The sequence below is a fragment of the Ochotona princeps genome, chromosome 12 (assembly GCF_030435755.1).
Source record: "Ochotona princeps isolate mOchPri1 chromosome 12, mOchPri1.hap1, whole genome shotgun sequence".
In the NCBI taxonomy this organism is placed as follows: Eukaryota; Metazoa; Chordata; class Mammalia; order Lagomorpha; family Ochotonidae; genus Ochotona; species Ochotona princeps.
The window spans coordinates 54,987,251-55,001,835 of NC_080843.1; the positions used below are offsets into that span (position 1 = coordinate 54,987,251).

The window sequence follows — 14,585 nt, forward strand, 5'->3', positions numbered from 1 at the left end:
AATGAGTTTTTCTTTATTTTACAGCTTCTTGTGTAACAATAGATGTAAACAACCAGTTATGAAAAGAATAAACTTTTTACAGTGGTATGTTGGTATCAGAAGTAATTATACTCAATTTTGATTTATTCCTATAAACTCAGTTTATCCAAATGTTCTTTTTAAAAAGCCTTGTTCTTCCTGGCTTCAAAAAGTTTATGGAAAATGCATATTATGAAAAATAACTGTGCATGGGTTGCAAAAAAATATTTCAGCTAAATAAATTGACATTACAATTTAGAACAACACTGGCTCCAGGCTTAAAGAGCAAGCATTCCAACTTCCAATACCAGGTTCTCAACTGACCATCACACAGAGTTGTATGTCTTGCATAAAGTAAGGGATCACCAAAGAACTGTATTCTTGAGCCAAAATTTAGAGCGATAGGGCATGGTGCAATGGCTTGACTGGCTAATTCTACACCTTCAAGCACCGGAATCCCATATGGGCACTAGTTCATGTCCCAGCGGCTCCACTTCCCATCCAGTTCTGCTTGTGGCCTGGGTAAGGCAGTGAAGGGTTACCCAAAGCCTTAGAACCCTGCACCCAGGTGGGAGGCCTGGAAGAAGTTCCTGGCGCCTACCTTCAGATCGGCTCAGCTCTGGCTGTTGTGGCCATTTGCGAAATGAACCATTGGACAGTGATCTTTCTCTCTATATATCCTTCTCTGCAAGTCTGCCTTTCCAGTAAAAATAAAATGAAATCCTTTTAAAAAAAATTTAGAGCCACAGAGAGAAAGGGAAAGAGGGGGAAAGAAACAAAAGAAATCTTTCATCTTGTGCTTACTCTCCAAAGCCGGCAGGACAGGGCTGAGCTAGGCCAAAGTCATGCGACGCCTAGGCAGAGACAGGAATCAATACCAAGGTACACTGAGATGAGACACAGGCATCCCACATGGCAGCTTAACCCTCTGCCCAGGAGCCCACCCCATACACATCTTTTAACTTCATTTTCCCATAAACTTTATACTATCACTTTATAGTCGATTACATCAAAGACCAGTGATTTTTCTGTGGAAAATACAATCAACTTATTGGTTTGTTTAATAAGACCTTATTGAGTCTGTAGCACAAAAGTCAATCAACCTATTAGGCAGGTAGCAGTTGTCCTGAGGAATACTTACTTGAGGTTGATGGAGCAAATAAAACCAAAGGTTAACCTGAACAGTCACATCAGAGGACGCTGACTGGTATATATCCAGAAGTGGAAACCGGCTTCCCAAAAGAGGGAATGGAGCATGTGGACCACTCAGAGGGCTGCAGCCTAGCCTAAACAGAAACTTCTAGAGCTACAGGACTTGGCCAATGAAAGACCTAGGGGCCCATATTCCATCCCGATGGTGAAAATACGTAGAAGCCTTAGATGCAAGAAGGCAATGTCATCATTTCTGAAACTGAAACAAAACAAAAGGCCAGGTGGCTACAGTGCTTGCTGCAGATGAGAAATGCCAGTGGGTTACACTGTGGCCGTGACAGCGGGAACATGAAGACATCTCCAGGAGAAATTTTAATTTGATGTATCATCTCAGTTTTAAGCACCTTTGCCAGCCCTGCGCTTGCCCTAAATGTCAGAAGTGTCACCTCAAATTGTCCATGCCATATCAAATATACCAATCTTCCACGCTCCTGGCTCTGTTATTGCTTGAGCAGGAAGAAGAAGGAGGATGCAGAAGGTTGAAATGCAACGCTGGTTTAAGGCCTCAGATCCCGGAACCCCTCTCTGCTTGTCCTTAATCGTCCTCAGATAGTGCTGTTTTTGTAAGAGAATGCAGGCCAAACTTCAAACTTCTTTACCCGAGCATCCACAAGTTCAAAACACATGGTCAACTGAGTTCTTCTTGCAATTTATTTCGCTAAGCATTAAATTTTCCCACAGAATTGGACAGAATCTCAGATCATTGAATTCCCATCAAGTGAAATATATGTCTGATGGAGCACAGGTTTTTAAATTTGGCACATTCAATAGTTATGTATTCAAATATGCACTGTAAGAGTATAATTAGCATTTCAATCTATTATATCAGGGATATAGCTCTGCAAAAGACGTGTTTTTTTAAGTCACTTTAAAGGTGATATCTAGATAGATCAGAAATATTGAAATAATATAAGTAGACTCAAAATTGACACATGTGGATGTATTCAGATTCATCATTCTTGATGATATTGATGCTCAACACACTGAGATAGAAGCCCATGTGTGGTAGCAGACAGATTCTTTACCCACCTTGGCCTTGCCCCTCCTTCCAGAGCTGCCCACCCCCTTGCAATAAGGTTGGGTAAGCCCTCTCCCCACCGTTTCTCTTCCCTCATCTGCCAAATGCAAGACCCCAGGAGGGAACTGTTAGGGAAGGGTAGTCCTGTCAAGGGGAAAAAATAGAAAATAGCTCCCTTTTCCCCAGGCCACAGTGAAAAGTGACATGTGAAACAAGTCTTTAATGTAATGATCCAGAGAGATTTAGGGATTACTAAAGCAATCAGCTTAGCAAAACACAACTAGCTCATCATAGCCAAGGTGGAATTACAAGTCTGGTCTCTGGTTAAAAGCAAATTCCTGGGTGACGTTAAGACAGGAGCACTGTCAGCACCATCTGTGCCACTCGGCTTCAATTCTCCTAAGGGAACGAGCTGCTGAGAATCACCACAGCTGCGAGCAGCACATTTTGGATGATATCAGTTTCAAATCAGCACTGTTACCACTGAGATCCTCAACTCTACAAGTTGCTATCTGGGTGGAATATTTTAGTATTTTCATTGCACCCTAAAGCAATGAATAAATTGGAAAAAAAATCCATCCAGTAGCATTGATCTCGGGTGAACTTGAATCGGAGTCATTGCCTCCCTTTCAGTACTGACCCATTTGTCTGACCTGCCATTTCCGTTTGAGTTTGAGGCTGAGGCAATAGTGTAGGTAACACATAATACTTTCATTCTAATCTTGAGTCTAACTCACATGTGAACTGGCCACTGAAGCACGCCAAGTACCTAGGTATAGTCCTGAAAGAGTTAGTTGCAGAATCTGGGCTTCCACTCTGAGCTTTGAATGTGAGCATCCTGACCCACTGTGTTAGCTAAATCTGGACTACATCAGTTGCCTTGCTAGGTGTAGGTATGTTCAGCTTTGCAACTATCCATCCAATTAAAAGGAATTCCTGCAGGGGAAGGGGAACCAAGCAGGGCACTGAAAAAAAAAAAAAGGTTGTGGGAAAAATGCATTATTTTTTAAAAGTGCATAGATTAACATTTTAACATAAAATTAAACTTTTCCTCCCTCACTCACTGTTTTTTCTTTCTTTCTTTCTTTCTTTCCCTCTCTCTTTCTTTCTTTCTTTTCTTTCCTTCTCTCTTTTTTAAAGGTTTATTTTTATTTGAAAGGCAAGTTTACAGAGAGAAGCAGAGACAAAAATAAAGATGTTCTGTCCACTGTTTCACTCCCCAAGGGCCACAATGACCAGAGCTGCACTGATCTGAAGCCAAGAGCCGGGAGCTTCTTCCAGGTCTCCCACATGGGCACATGGGTGCAGGTTTCCAAGGCTTTGGCTTGTTCTCCACTGCTTTCCCAGGCCACACACAAGGAGCTGGATCAGAAGTGGAGCAGCTAGAGCATAAACTAGTGACCATATAGGATTCTAGCACTTGGACATGGAGGATTAGCAAGCTGAGCTATTGCACCAGGCCCTATAACTCTTTCGAATAAATAAACTTTTAAAAGGAAAAAAAAAAACAAAGACACTTCAACACATTCAGAGAAAATGGTAATTTCATTGGATCCAGAAACAGAGATACCTTGACAAGGTTTTTCTGCAGAAGAAAACAATAAAGTGAGCAGCAGAGGTAGGCAGCAAGGATAAAGCTACATAAGAACTTACATTTTTCAAAGTCTACGGCTGCATTGCTATATTGATAATTTCATTAGAAACTGAAGCATGAAATCTGGAGTGAATTTCATCCACTTTCAGTTTACCAAGGTCAAGCAGCCTCTAATCTTTTCTATGTGGCGGAGTCTAGAGAACATGTCTTCTCCGTCTTCTTGCCTCCACAGAACCCCTGAACTGGGTGAGCCGCAGGACAGGCCCGTAAGCACAGCAGCCTCCTCCAAGGGTGCACACAGCCCACAAGACTCGCAGGCCTCTGGGGACAATTGGTCCAGGGCTACTAATCTGGGGACTAACACTAGTACAATGTTCATCTTCAATCCCCAATAAGCACTCATGATTCTCAAGGCTAAATCTATTCTTGCTGCTTTTGCCAACCTTCAGCAGAAAATCAATACAATTGTATTCATTTCCATTTTCTCTATCATGTAGCCTTCAGAAGGGCTGGAATGCATGGGGAAGTGAACTTCAGAATTATGAATAATTCAAAGTACTGCAGCACATCTCTGCGTGGAGAGTTCCTGAGGGACGCAGATGAGCAGTTGGTTTCATTGCTCCTGAGGTTTCTTCCATCTTAGTGTGAAATTTGCCTTCCGATCTCCCAAAACATCTTTTAAGACACAGATATATATGTCCTTGATGGTGCTGAAGTCAAAACTGAACAGACATGAGGATATCCTTTTACAAATGAGCATATCCCTGATCAGAATGAAATGGACATCACCCCCTGAGACTGTCTCCTTGACTCAGCCCGCTGTTTTACTGAAGGATGCTAGAACAAGCAGTGGCTGCTCGTATCTCTTCAATAGTCTGCCTGAGCCTTCCCTTCCTTCTTTCGCCAATCTATGCAGATCTACACAGTGAAGGGATAGGAAGGAAAAAGCCTGAGAGTAGTCGTCTATCAAACATGAAGATGCCTGGATGCCTAAGAAACCTTAACATTTTTTTCAAGATTTTTTTATTTTTATTAGAAAGGCAGATCCACAGAGAGAAGGAGAGACAGAAAGATCCTCCGCTTTCTGGTTCACTCCCCAAATGGCCACAACTGAGCTGATTTGAAGTCAGGAATCAGGAACTTCTTCCAGGTCTCCCTTACAGATGCAGGGTCAGTCCCAAGGCATTGGGCCATCCTCCAGGCCATTGACAAATAGCTGGATTGGAAGTGCAGCAGCCAGGACATGAACCAGCACCCATAAGAGAGGTGTGCTTGGAAGTGGAGGACTAACTAATTGAGCCAACATGCCAACCCTGGAACCCTTAAGCATAAGCACAGGCCACAATAGTCTGAAATAGAGATGATCCATAGAACACCCTCAAAGGAAGTTCTGGGCAAGTGCATCCGTCATTAGTAAAGAAGCCTACCACATGGTTATAGGGCAAGTTTTTATTCTTTAAAAAATGTTGAACTATAAGATACTCCAGTCTGCAATAGCCTAAATGCATTTACATTTTTGAAAAGGTGTCTCTATTGTAGCAATATGAGTTGACTCAACAGCAGAAACCCATGAAAAGTAAAGAGCAATCTGCCAATCTGGATGTTGATTTCTTTAAGTGCTGCTGTTCTGAAATTTATTACAGAGGAAGAACTGCTGGTGGTTCAATGAGCGACACGTGCAAATACCTGAAACGAGATCCAAAGCATGGTCAGCCCAAGCCATGGCCATTGGTCTGTGGAATCTCAATGAGGCTATAGGAGAATTTTCCAGCAGCTATAAGCTGAGTGTTAAGTACTACAAACTGATAACCTGCCACTCGAGGCAAGTTGATTTTTTTCACTGAACATGTAACTTTGCTTTTCCAAGCTAGTACCACATATACAGTTCATTCTGTTTCTAATCCTGACAATATTGGAATCCATTAAGCTTTAGGTGGAGAGTCACGATAGGGAAATGTCAGTAACTTACTTTGAAGCTTTGTATTTCTCTCTAACTGCTTGCTGAGGTCGATGGGGTATATCAAGGCATGCTTTATGTAGCTCATTCAGGCAAGGCCCAATTTCATTTAATGAATAGCCTGTAAACGCAGCAAGGGTTTCTGGCTATTCAAGACAAAAGAAAAACACCTGTCACATAATTTTGTGATATGTTAGAAATCTGAAGATAAAAGTGTGAAACAAAGGGAATTAATTGGTTAGTACATACCCATACTCATTACCAAAAAAAAGCTATCTCCTTTAGACTTTAGATATAAAATATAAGAAGGACCAACCAGAGTTCTAGCTTTGCTCATCTTATATATTCACAGTGTCCAGTCTGAGTGATGATCACTTTCCTCTTGGCTAATGAGTGGGACTATTTGCCTGGACATCATATGAGAGCACTTCAAAACATCTAAAGAGTGGTGGATATTTGGGCAACAAGTTAAGATACCAGGTAGGATGCCCAAATTCCGTATCAGAGTGCCTGGGTTCAGTGTCCAGCTACATGTTCATGCAGACCCTGGGCGGCAGTAGTTATGGCTCAAATTTCCTTGAGCAAAAACTCAACTCTGGCTTCCTGTCCTCTGCATGGGAGATCTGCTTTGAGTTCTAAGTGTCCAGTGTTACTCCATGTTCTGGCTGGGTCCTTGTGGACCTTCAAAGAATAAACCAGTGGAGAGGAGTTCTATCTGTCTTGCAATCACATTTTTTAAAATAATAACTTCACAGATAATGGAATTGCTAAGCTGGTTTGGGTGCAAAAATGTTCTTAAATCCATGCCAAGCTTTTTTTTTTTTTCAAAATACACATTTTTCAATGGACACTTTGAAAATCCCTTGCATGTACACAGAATGTAAATGTTTCTCTGTTGCAATGCAGCATGAGAAATAAGAGTTTAAAGGTAAATACCCCCCCTTTTTTGGCACAACCATGAGCTTTTGGAACTAAACTTAGGGGCATATTTTGATCTTGTTACCTTTTGGGGCAAGAGGTAACACTAACTGCCCTATTCTCTTGAAATGCAGGTGCAATCTTCTGACCATTCTACTCTACTCAGGATTCTTACGCACAGGAGGGGAAAGTCAACAACAACGCCCATCGGAAGTGGTCAGTGACTGCCAACTGAAGCGCCGCCATGCCTTACGGTGAGCACAAAAGTCAGCTGAGCTGCTCGCTGCTGGATGAGGCTGCTGGACGTTATCTCCTTGACATCCTTCACTCTCCTCTCCCCTTGGAGGAAGCTACCAAGTCACAGCCTTGGCAACTAACCTGCAAGTCTCAACAGTGTATTGCAGCTTGGCTGCCAAGACAACCAGCTTCTGATTCAAGTAGTGTGCCAACCAAATCCATACTTGAGAGTCATTCAACAGAAATGTTAAACAGACCCTGAATTGCACCTAGAAAAAAAGAAACCATCTTACCCAGAAGTGTCTGTTCACAGTGTAGTTTGCCAGGCAATAAGCTGCTGCAGCTATCAGTGAAGGAAGATATTTCAAGAATGGGTCTCCGTCTAGTAGACTCAGTTCTGCTACATACTACACACAAGAGAGAAAACCTCACTGGAATTAGGAATTTGAGTAAGGACTGATGGGACAAAGGTCACAAATAAATCTACAAATAACAAGTTGCGTCTCATCTTTATTGACCAGGATCTAATGCTGACCACAGAAATGGATAGTCAGAATTATTCACTGAAATAGTGTATGCCTGCCCATACTTGGAATAACATTTATGGTATAAGGTACACAAGTATATGGTCTATCCACATAACATATGTGACAAATTACTTCTGTTAATGGTATAAAAATTTATGCTGGTCAGATAAAGTAGCTTTGCTTTGGCAGCTGAAATGGGAACCTTCGGCCAAAAGGAAAACAACACAGCTATATTAAAGTCATTATCACTTGAAATTAATACAATTCAGAGCTTAGAACAGCACCAAAGGGGACATACCAGATTTAGAGAAACATATTGAGAAACTTAGCAAGATATCTTTATAATTCTTCATATAGTTATAAATATGGAACATTTGGTATAATTGGGGAATACAAATAATTAGAATATTTAGAATATGTAAATTTGGAATATATGGAATACTCTAGATCATAGTGGCTGAAACCCAAGTTGCCCAGGCAACACCTTAATGCCTTCAGCTTTAAATCTAAATGACCAAATAATGTTTTATTAATACTGTATATATTAGAATGTGATTAGAACTAAATTAAAGTTATTCTGCTACCATCCTGTAAACCTAAGAGTATTGCCTGTGTGTGGTCTATTTCTGACAAAGGCACAGTTTCCAAGCTTGCATTTCTTTAATAGTTGGGTGACTGGACAATCAACAGCTGCCAAGTATAGTTGATAGTCATGTCTTATAGCCACAATATGTGTTTTTAAAATACCCTTCTTCTATTGCGAAAAAGCTTTTCTGGGCCTATGACCGGAAAAAAAAAAAGAAGGAAAACTGAAAGATGACTGAGAACCACTGTCCTTCAAGCGCCTTGGCACAAGAAGTTGCTGGAATGCCCATGGCATACCTTGGCCAGGTTCTCAGTTCTGATGCACACTCCTTGACGCTTCAGGTATTGCAGGAGAAACTGGTTGGTGGTTGGCACTGTCAGGTCAAAAGCCAAGACTTTCAAGAGTAGGTGTTCCATTCTTAACAGCTGTCGTTTTGAGTACGTATCATCAGTGATATAGACAAACTCATCTACTTCGGGTGGGTATATCTCCTCATATTTCCTGGGAAAAGAAGAATTTTTAAAACTAAACTTTGGAACCCATGAATCTGCATCCTGGCCTCCTGGCAAAGCCCTGGAAGTTTATTCTGTAGGCACGTATCCACTGTAAATGATACAGAGCTAAGAAAATGTGAGGAATGGGTTTCTAGACCAAGAAGAAGACAGAAACAATTGTGCCTACTTCCAGCCTTAGTAACATAACCTGCTTCATATTGAGAACCTTAGATTTTGGCTTCTGAACCACTGAAAGATTCGGAATGACATATAACGGGTAAACTTGTCCTCAGGCTGCAGACCTCAGATTCTGTGAAAAAGAATGTTATGATAGCAGGAAAATGTTTGACCTTTTATTTTTATAAAGATCACACTGGACTTTGTCTACTGAGTGAGCAAATTAGGTTACATAACCAGAAGAAAGATTGCAGGGGGCTTCCAAGGGTTATGTGAAATGCCTACTACCCATTACTTTCATTTTTCCACAACTTTTTGAAGATTCCTCATCCTTTCACCATCATCAACTCTATCCTTCTACTTCCTCCTCTAGTTTCTTTAGGAGAATCTTGGCGAGTGTTCACGTATTTGTGACCAGAGCATAAAAAAAGAACATTCACCAGCAGGGAAATTAAAGGCAGCTCGGCCCCAACCCAGCTCCCTCTCCCCAACAATTAGGCATTGTCAGGAAGCCCTGACAGGACCAGGAACCAGATGAAACCATTAGTCACTGCAACAAACTGAGCAAACAGTCATTACGGGTCATTTCCCAGATCATGAAGACAGCTGGTATGAAAATCAGTGGGATTTTTCACTCATACTAGAAAACAGCCAGAATAGTTGACTTAGGTCCTGGATTCAATCTGACGCCTGCCTTGGTCGTGATATTACCCCTGTTGCTATAGCATCTGAACTGGGGCGTGAACACGTGCTTAAGATTGAGTTTCTCGGTAAATTCTGTAAAGACGATCATCTTTTTTTATCCAGGGAGGTGTGAATATTTGTAATGATCAAGCATTGCATTTCTTCAACAAAGGTCAGAGGGAGGATAGGGCAGAAATCAAGTGTTTTGACAGGAAGCAGTCTGTCATGATTGAAGTTTAGAAGGACACTTACGAAGCCAGGAGTATAGCCGCTGTTCCCACCAGCTGTAATTTCCCTCTCACAACAGACATGTTGGACAGGAACCTGTCCAGGAAGTTGACGGCCAGATACAGAGTCTCTGCTCGAAGCTTGTACTCTTCGCCCACCTCCACCAGCCAGTCCACCAGGATTGTGCGCATGCCTTCTGTGATGTCTGGCTGCTTCCTCATGTAGTGTGCTTTGGGTCTGTGTTTTTTCTGTTTGGGGCAAGAGTTGCAGTATGAGATGGATCCTCGCACGACTGTTATTTCAAACAAACAGGAAAAATAAATTTCACGAGCAAATGTTATGATGACACTGATTTGGAGTCAAACCTTTCTCATGAGAAGGAAAGAAGTATGGAATTCTTGTTCTGTGATATATTGAGCTACTACAGGAGGTAGGAGGCAGACAGCAAAATAGGCTATTTCTAAGTGTGATATATTTAAAATGAATATGTTGGGTCATATCGAAATAGTTTAAGTAATTGTTATCACAACTATAATTTTTCTTTAAAATGTATTATTTCCATAAGGGGAGCAAATTTCATGTATTTCATATTTATATATTGTTTTTAAGAGTATGATGGCATTTTCCGCCTTCTCCTCCCTTCCTGACTCATTCCCACCCTCCTTTCTTTTTTCTTAATTTTTATAACATATTTACAATTGACTTTGCCATTACAAGGTTAGCCCTCCACTAAAGAAAGAATTCAGCAAGTATAGCCTATTTATTATAAGTTGTTATAACATATTATAATACAGGACATAATATATATGTATATATATAATATATACCATATATCTATTACATATTTCATGTAATATAAATATATGTTAAATACATATAATTATAGATACATATACAAAATACACAAATATATAATTAAATGTGTTATATTTAATTATATAATCTAAATACATGATTAAATGTATAATCATATTTATATGATAGATAATTTGTGTATAATTTATGTGATAATATACATTATAAGTTGACTTATAACTTTACTTATAATATAGCATTATAAATAATAATATATTTTTATAAATTGTAATTATTTTTCATGGTCATTGTCAAGGGCCTAGGAGTGCCATTCACTAGTGGTTATGGCCATGAGGTTACAACAAGTATCTCAACCTTAAGAGCATGGGGTCCTGGACATTGAACTGAGCATTTAGGGGAAACTCACTTCAGCTTCTCTAAGATATTCGTGAATTTCGTCTGCATATTCAGTCATGTTGAGCACATCTGTGCCGGAATCTGCTGCTTCTTCAGATTGGGAATGGAGAGACGAATCTACCAGCATAGGGGACACTGTAGGGGTTCGACACTGTGAGCGAACTCATTTCATTGAAAAACCCATTCCATTCACCAACCCTCCAGGGGCACCTATGCAAAATATCATGACTCCGTTTTTCTCCTGTGCGGGTTTTCACTATTGGAGTACTGTGCAGGCTGGGGGGCTCGAGGCACCACCATCAACCTGGCTGAGCTGAACTACCTGTGCTGAAATCCAGCAGGAAGTGAAGGTCTGACTTGAGTGTGCTCGTGTCAACTTCACACACGTCCTCGAGGGCCGCGCCATCCTTCCTGGGGCCACTGTCCTTGTCTCCCTGCTCCGAGTCATCCATGTAGATATCAAATCCCTGCTTGGCTAGTTCCTGGTCTCCACAGTCAGGCAGCACTTTTTTTCCAGCTGGAGGAAGGACATTTTCTGATCCAGGAAAGCCCTTGATTGCCTAAGAAGCAGGTCAGTGTTTTGTTAAGGAGTTGCGCCCAGAGACATCCAGGCAAAGTGAACACCTTTCAAATAAATACATCTCTTGAAAGATAAAAAGGAAGAAGTACTTGGGTTAGAGGCAAGAGGGCGCCCTGTGCACAGGAACAGGATAGGGATGGCGGGGCGGAGAGGCTCGGGGAATTCTCTTCTGATTGCTTTTGCATTTTTAGGAAACTAAGGTACAAAGTCTTTGGCTGCAATTAAGCGTAGAGCAGGTTTTCAGGGGCTAAAGAGAGAAGTCATGAAATACATTTCAAAGCTGGTTAAGCACCTGGGAAATACAGGGGTGGTGCCAGGCAATCAGGGAAGTTAATGATTGCAACACTGAAATGATACCTCAGCAACCCACAAGTGCTCAGCACGAAGTCTTGGACCAGAAAGAAGAAAATACTACTTAGAAAATTAAGTCTGTTTAAACCACTCCCATTCCATTTTCTCCAAAAGTTACAACAGATCTCCTTAGGCACTTTCCTGCCCTGTTGGGATCCCTCCAAAAGGCAGAGCCCTTACAGGTCAGTGGAGAAGGGCTTCTAAGCTAGCCTACCCACCCCCAACGCCCACCCAACTTTTTCTGGGGATGGGGTGGAGGGCAAAAACTCACCCAACTTTCTTGTTGTTTAGCTAATAACGTTAGGGCAGCTTTTGTCCTAGTTCAAAACTTCACTTTTAAGGCTCCAAATCCCTCACTTTGCTCTTAAATGTTTGTGTTTGCTTCACTGAGCAGGGAGGCAGCTATGATCTGGTAAGCCAATACAACCGGTCCCTGCAGGCCCATTTCCTGTTTGCTCACCTGCTCCTAGCACTGGGCAGATGCCGGTTCTCAAAGCAACCCTTGAAGTAAACTGGCAGAGCTGACCCAACCTTGACTCTCACTTGTCCCCAGGGAGCACAGTCCAGGCCATCCCTGGATGGCTTCAGACGCGGCCTTCGCCACTCTGAAAACCACTCTGACCAGGAGGAGCGCCAATTCCGTCCCTTACATACGGGCATCCTCGTTGACTTTCAGCCTAGTCCTTAATATCTTTATTTGCATTTCAAGATCTAGACCTGCTTCCTTGGTGTGGAGCAAAACAACAAAGAAAAGTCATCATTTCTGGTTGATAAAGACATCCTTTAGAGAAAAAAAATCAACTTCCTTTCTGTCCAATTCCAGAGTTAACCCACTGCGGCGGAGTTTATAGGTAAGATGGCAAGATGAAGCCTGGGACCACCACTGCCCACCAGGGGAGCTGCTCCTGCAGGGTTACCTGGCCGCAGGTCTTCCTGTACTGCCCGTTCTCGGTCAGCAGCCCGAGCACTGTTCTGGGTGGGGCGTCCTGGGCCAGCTGGGTGGCTTTGGGAAGCATCTGACAAGCATCAGGTCCTCGGGTCGCAGGGGCCAGGACTACCCTGCCCGTGGAGCTGTTGCTGCGATGCATTGCCTGGGTCTCTGCTAGACGCTGCTCCCAAGGGAAGAGAGAAATGAAGAAGCCGGTTAGGTACCCCCTTGCCTGCCCACAGGTGGGGAGGTTAGGAACAGGGTGCGAAGGCACAGCAAATAACTCCGGAGATCAGCATCCGTTCCTAGGGCGCAAACGATCAAAGTTGTTCTCGACCAAAACAATCAATTTCTCCTTCTTGTGACTTTCCTCCAAAACCTGGTGGAGGGCTGAAAGACATCCTGACACATCTCTGAAGCCTGGATACCAAATGGGCACAGAGACCTAAGAATCCTAATCTTTCTCTGCTACGAAGCTCATCTCCTCTAGATTCAAACAAAAAGTCCATGATGTCACCTTCCCAAGTGACAAACCAGAGAGGAAGCCACCCTGAGCCCCTGCTCCCACCAGACACAAGGTTCCCCTCAAACCTGCTTGGAACCCCACACACCAGGCCCTGTCCCCGATTCCTAGAGCAATCTCCCTATAGCAAGTGCTCCTGCAGGGTCCGGGCTGAAAGAGAGGGACCAGTCAGGGACCTAGGTGCGTCTGGATCCCAGCCTGGAGCGACCAGAGCGCTCAGCACTAGTTGCTTTCGCCCCTGGCCGCATCTGTTGAATCGACCAATCAGCGTCGGCCAGGGCCTCGCCGGGGCCGCTTCCATGCCAACAGCAGGGAGCGTGCGCGCCCACCCGGGACGCATCGCCATGGCGACCCCACTCACCTGACACGTTCCCAGCGATGTCGCCGCGACCCCCGGGCGCTCAGGACCCCGCGGGGGCTAACGGGCGGCCGCCCTCCCACCCCACTCCCGCGCCCCCCGGCTGCTCCTGCGCCGTCCCGCTCCGGGAGTTGCAGGAGCCGTAGGTTTCCGGATGGACACTCGCGTCCCGGGCCTGAGAGGAAGGATGACGCCCCCAGCAACCTGCAATTACAGAGCTTTGCAAAGGGCGGCCTCCGTGGACCGGTTCTGCCAACAGCCGCTAACGTCTTTTGCGCGGCCCGCTCCTGAGAACCTTGGCTCGGGAGAGCGACGCGGGGCCCTCGGGGCTGCGCAGGTGGCGGAGCCCTGACTACTCCGGCCCGAGGGCGCGGCTCGCACCCTGGCCGGGGCTCACACACCTAAGCTTCCTTCCAGATGGCGGCCGAGCAGCGGCCGGGCGGTGGCGTGTCTGAGCCTTGGCCTCCTCGTCCTCGGAGACTGCGGGCCTGGCGTCATTTGGAGACTGTACACTGGAGGCCGCGCCTGGTCGCCTCTGCTTTTGGTGCATGGGCCCCAGCCGGGCGGCAGAGCAGCTTTGCGGTTTTAGGGTCGCACGTGGTGTTCCAGGTCCCACACGGGAGGGCTTGCCTGAAGGCTTCGAGCTCCATGGCGCAAAGCTGGTCCTTGAACGTCAAGGTTGTGACCCAGGAACAGGAAGGAACGCGGGCAGCTGCGACCGGTCTTTGGACGTTGGGGGCGACTGTGGCACGGCTCCGAACTGGGGATGCGCGTGGGAGGGGTGTGGGAGAGTAGCGGAAGGTGGCAGGATTCCGGGTCCACTGTCCAGGGCAGGAAAAAGGAGGCTTTATTGGGAGAGGTGAAAGTCCTTGAACTCCGGGAGTCCTAGCACAGGCAGGATAGTCAAGTGAAATAAAAATTGTTTGTTTGCTTTTTTTACTCGAAGCAAGCAAGGATAGATGCGCACACATCACATATGATTT

At 44.2% G+C, this 14,585-nt stretch overlaps 1 protein-coding gene across 1 annotated transcript; it reads right to left on the reverse strand.

Moving 5' to 3' along the window:
* Window positions 1-5,276: 5,276 nt before the first annotated feature.
* CCNA1 (cyclin A1) lies at window positions 5,277-13,855 on the reverse strand. Its single transcript, XM_004577529.3, has 9 exons — window positions 13,606-13,855; window positions 12,711-12,902; window positions 11,185-11,422; window positions 10,873-10,997; window positions 9,675-9,898; window positions 8,364-8,568; window positions 7,248-7,361; window positions 5,812-5,945; window positions 5,277-5,528 (listed from the first exon to the last, which is right to left on the reverse strand). Exons 2-9 carry the CDS (start codon window positions 12,879-12,881, stop codon window positions 5,480-5,482), a joined length of 1,260 nt encoding a protein of 419 aa, XP_004577586.2. The 5' UTR covers window positions 12,882-12,902; window positions 13,606-13,855; the 3' UTR covers window positions 5,277-5,479.
* Between the last annotated feature and the right edge of the window lie 730 nt (window positions 13,856-14,585).

What these genes read in the sequence shown, in the direction of transcription:
- CCNA1 (XM_004577529.3), bottom strand. Translation starts at nt 12,881, where the DNA reads ATGCATCGCAGCAACAGCTCCACGGGCAGGGTAGTCCTGGCCCCTGCG. An exon ending in ACAGGAAGACCTGCGGCCAG is followed by an intron (nt 11,423 to 12,710) that starts GTAACCCTGCAG and finishes CCTGCTTCTTAG; the next exon opens with GCAATCAAGGGCTTTCCTGG. An exon ending in CTGTGAACAGACACTTCTGG is followed by an intron (nt 5,946 to 7,247) that starts GTAAGATGGTTT and finishes TGTCTTGAATAG; the next exon opens with CCAGAAACCCTTGCTGCGTT.